Raw genomic sequence first — 3186 nt, 5'->3', positions numbered from 1 at the left:
CATATATTATGATGTCAGGCTAGATAGTGGCACTATCATACAATTGGTGCCATATATAATGACGACAGGCTAGAAAGTGGCACTATCATATAATTATATAAGTGGTGCCATATATTATGACGACAGGCTAGATAGTGGCACTATCATATAATTATATAAGTGCTGCCATATATTATGACGACACACTAGAAAGTGTCACTATCATATAAATATATAAGTGGTGCCATATATTAGGATGTCAGGCTAGATAATGGCACAATCAGATAATTGGGACATGGCTGGATTAATGAGGTTGGATAGTGGGACAACCAGATTAGCAGTGGTGCAGTGACTGGATTTTTACAAGGTTAGTTCTGGTAGCACTATTGAATTGGTGGTGGCTGGATTATAAAGTGGATGTATATACATGTATATAGTGGCTCATTCAGATCAGTGGTGGGATAAACTCCACACGTTTTAACAGTGATAAACCAAACTTTAATACAAAAAAACAACTGGAATCTACAGATTATTTGTTTACAACATTTAATTTGAATAAATTATATACAAACATAATGTTTGGGTAAAACACAATTTTAACAATGTCTCGGTTTTCACCCTCACGGTCCTTCCTCCGACATCCTTCTAATATAAAGCATAAAACATCAACGTCTCCATGTACTACATACATACTGTATCGGGTTAGTACCATCAGTAACCGACACATTCGTGGCTAGTTATCACAAACGTGCTGCCTGCTGGAATACAGGATGTTTGTCTTCATAAATACCTACTCATCATCAATGACAAGTACAAAAGTATAATTAGTAGTCTGGGGGAAAATTTTAATCTTAAAACACAACATGATAACTTGTTCGTCAAATGAAATAGCACTAAAGTAACATGTTGTTAAAATATAAAAACCTGGAGAGAATAAATCTTTTATGTGGTATTCAAGATCCACTAATGATATCCTATTCTACTCTCTAAAATTAATAGAAAATAAGAGAACCTTGAAGTCAATTGGCCGTCTAGAATAAGCAATGGTTTCCCAACTAAAAGAGGCACCTTATTCGCAACATTTTAGGAGGTAACAATTACATTTTCCAAATTTAGATTTTAACTGGTTTATAAACTTTGGCTTTATATATCATAGGCAGTACATTAAAAGAAAAAAACATGGACTGTAATTTACTTCCTCTATCTATAAAACAACTCCCTATTACTTCCTTATCATGTTATAATTGGAGAAAATACATTATTCTCCACCATAATTCTTAAGTAAACTTGTAGTGTTGTGTTTGTGACTATTACCGTAGTGAGCCCATAAGTCTGTACTCCTACTTCAAATATCATTAGAGTATTGTCCCCTGGTTCGCAGCTAGTCAAGTGATCTGATAACTCCCATGAAAATTGTTCTACAAAACTAGAAACCTAATATTCCTTGAAGAGAAATGCTGTATCTTGATCGGATGGACATTTCGGTCTGAAATTGAGCACATCTAGAAGACCTCAAGACATCCTACTTTAAGGAAAATATCACAAAGAACACTCTCCTATTCCTTCTAGCTATCAATGCAGGCCTTGAATCTTGTCATCAGATAAGTGTCATGTTATATCAGTGTATGACACCCTGCGCGTGAACTTGTTTATCATAACAGACAGCACACATGTATCGAAATTTCATTTTGGTTCACTCAGATCATCACTGGAGACATTCTCATACTGCTGTAGGGTAAAAAAACCAGAAACAAAAAGGCACTATAACTGCCAGTTGTTCCTGTTCCAGTTTTCTGATTGCACTTGTTTTTCTAGCACTTGAGATTTCATGTTCCATGGACCGTTATCCTATATAATCCATTATAGGAGCATGGTTTCTGGTCGCTCCATGAACTTCCTGAATTCTGCGAGCCATTGGGCACCGACAGCTCCATCTACGACCCGATGATCACAGCTGAGAGTTACAGACATCATGTTGGCCTGGCCATATCTGTGAATAGAAATGCATTTGACATATAATATTATGGTGCTGTAACTTTTAGGGGTAGGTATACGTAAATACTGTAGTGTTACAGAAGCAAAGTAACAGTGTTAGAAGCACACAGACTGCTAGAAAGATCACAGTCTATTTCCTGTAAACATTCTTATTCAAACTTGTTAATACAGGTAGGTACGCCCATGTCAAGTTTTATGGAAATCTGTCAGGAAATATTGCTGCTGGAGTGATGACCAGGAGAAGGACATGACAAAAAGATCATAACCCCTGATTTGTGTAATGGAGTAACAATTAATAAATACACTGCGATGGATTCCAAAAGTTTTACAAAATTTAGAGTAAAGTTATAATGACCAACTTGGGACCCAACTTTCAATGGGCCTAGTCTATTATAGCCTGTATCATCTAGACCTTAAAAGCAATTCTGATGATTCTGCTAACGTAGCCAGTAGGAAAGTGCTTTTATTTTTGAACAATTTTTACGAAGATTATATAGTATTTAGAAACTCAGTTTTATATTCATTCCTTCAAAATATCAAAAAAACTTCAGGGCCAACACAACAAAAAATGGTTTGTCAGGTTAGCATTCTAAGAATGGAGATTGTAAGAAATTATGCAAGAAAACATTCTCCCCAAATAGTTTATGAATTTGTACCAAGCCTATAGATTAACTGCCGATGTGATCTACTGACCCTTGATTGCTGTCTTCATCCACGACCAGCCTCTTTTCTGCCCCACCCACCGCTAGGATACATGCCTGTAAAGAAAACAGAAATGCTTACACCTCTCTTGTTACGTATGTACCATACTTTCAAACAACATACATATTGCATACATAAATCAATGTAAACTTGACATGCATTTTGAAATAAACTGTAAAAGTTAACATCTTCATGTATTTTCTCCACTTGATCACACAAAATTCCTGATGGCAGTCAAATCACAGACTGGAGTAGAAAATTATTCCTCTTCAAATTTATTAGAACTTGTACCAATATGCTTATCAAAACAAAAGAATTGGACAGGATTACTTACCTGTGGAGGGTTGATTACAGCAGAGAATGACTTTATCCCGTACATGCCAAGGTTTGAAATAGTGAAGGTTCCTCCCTGAAGCAAAATGACAACACCATGACCTCTGTGATTAATTTTTATGTCATTTTCCCTCTGTACATAAACCCTTTTCAGATTTTCCTATCTCTTAAAATGTT

At 35.8% G+C, this 3186-nt stretch overlaps 1 protein-coding gene across 1 annotated transcript; it reads right to left on the bottom strand.

Moving 5' to 3' along the window:
• Nucleotides 1–508: 508 nt before the first annotated feature.
• On the bottom strand, nt 509–3107 carry LOC110444466 (dihydrolipoyllysine-residue acetyltransferase component of pyruvate dehydrogenase complex, mitochondrial-like). The gene is made up of 3 exons (XM_021488842.1): nt 3011–3107; nt 2668–2732; nt 509–1969 (listed from the first exon to the last, which is right to left on the bottom strand). Exons 1-3 carry the CDS (start codon nt 3053–3055, stop codon nt 1840–1842), a joined length of 240 nt encoding a protein of 79 aa, XP_021344517.1. The 5' UTR covers nt 3056–3107; the 3' UTR covers nt 509–1839.
• Nucleotides 3108–3186: the final 79 nt, after the last annotated feature.

This window comes from Mizuhopecten yessoensis, unplaced genomic scaffold, assembly GCF_002113885.1.
Source record: "Mizuhopecten yessoensis strain PY_sf001 unplaced genomic scaffold, ASM211388v2 hete_36128122, whole genome shotgun sequence".
NCBI lineage: Eukaryota > Metazoa > Mollusca > Bivalvia > Pectinida > Pectinidae > Mizuhopecten > Mizuhopecten yessoensis.
The sequence above is the reverse complement of the archived record's forward strand: the minus strand, read 5'-3'. Positions and strand labels throughout refer to the sequence as shown.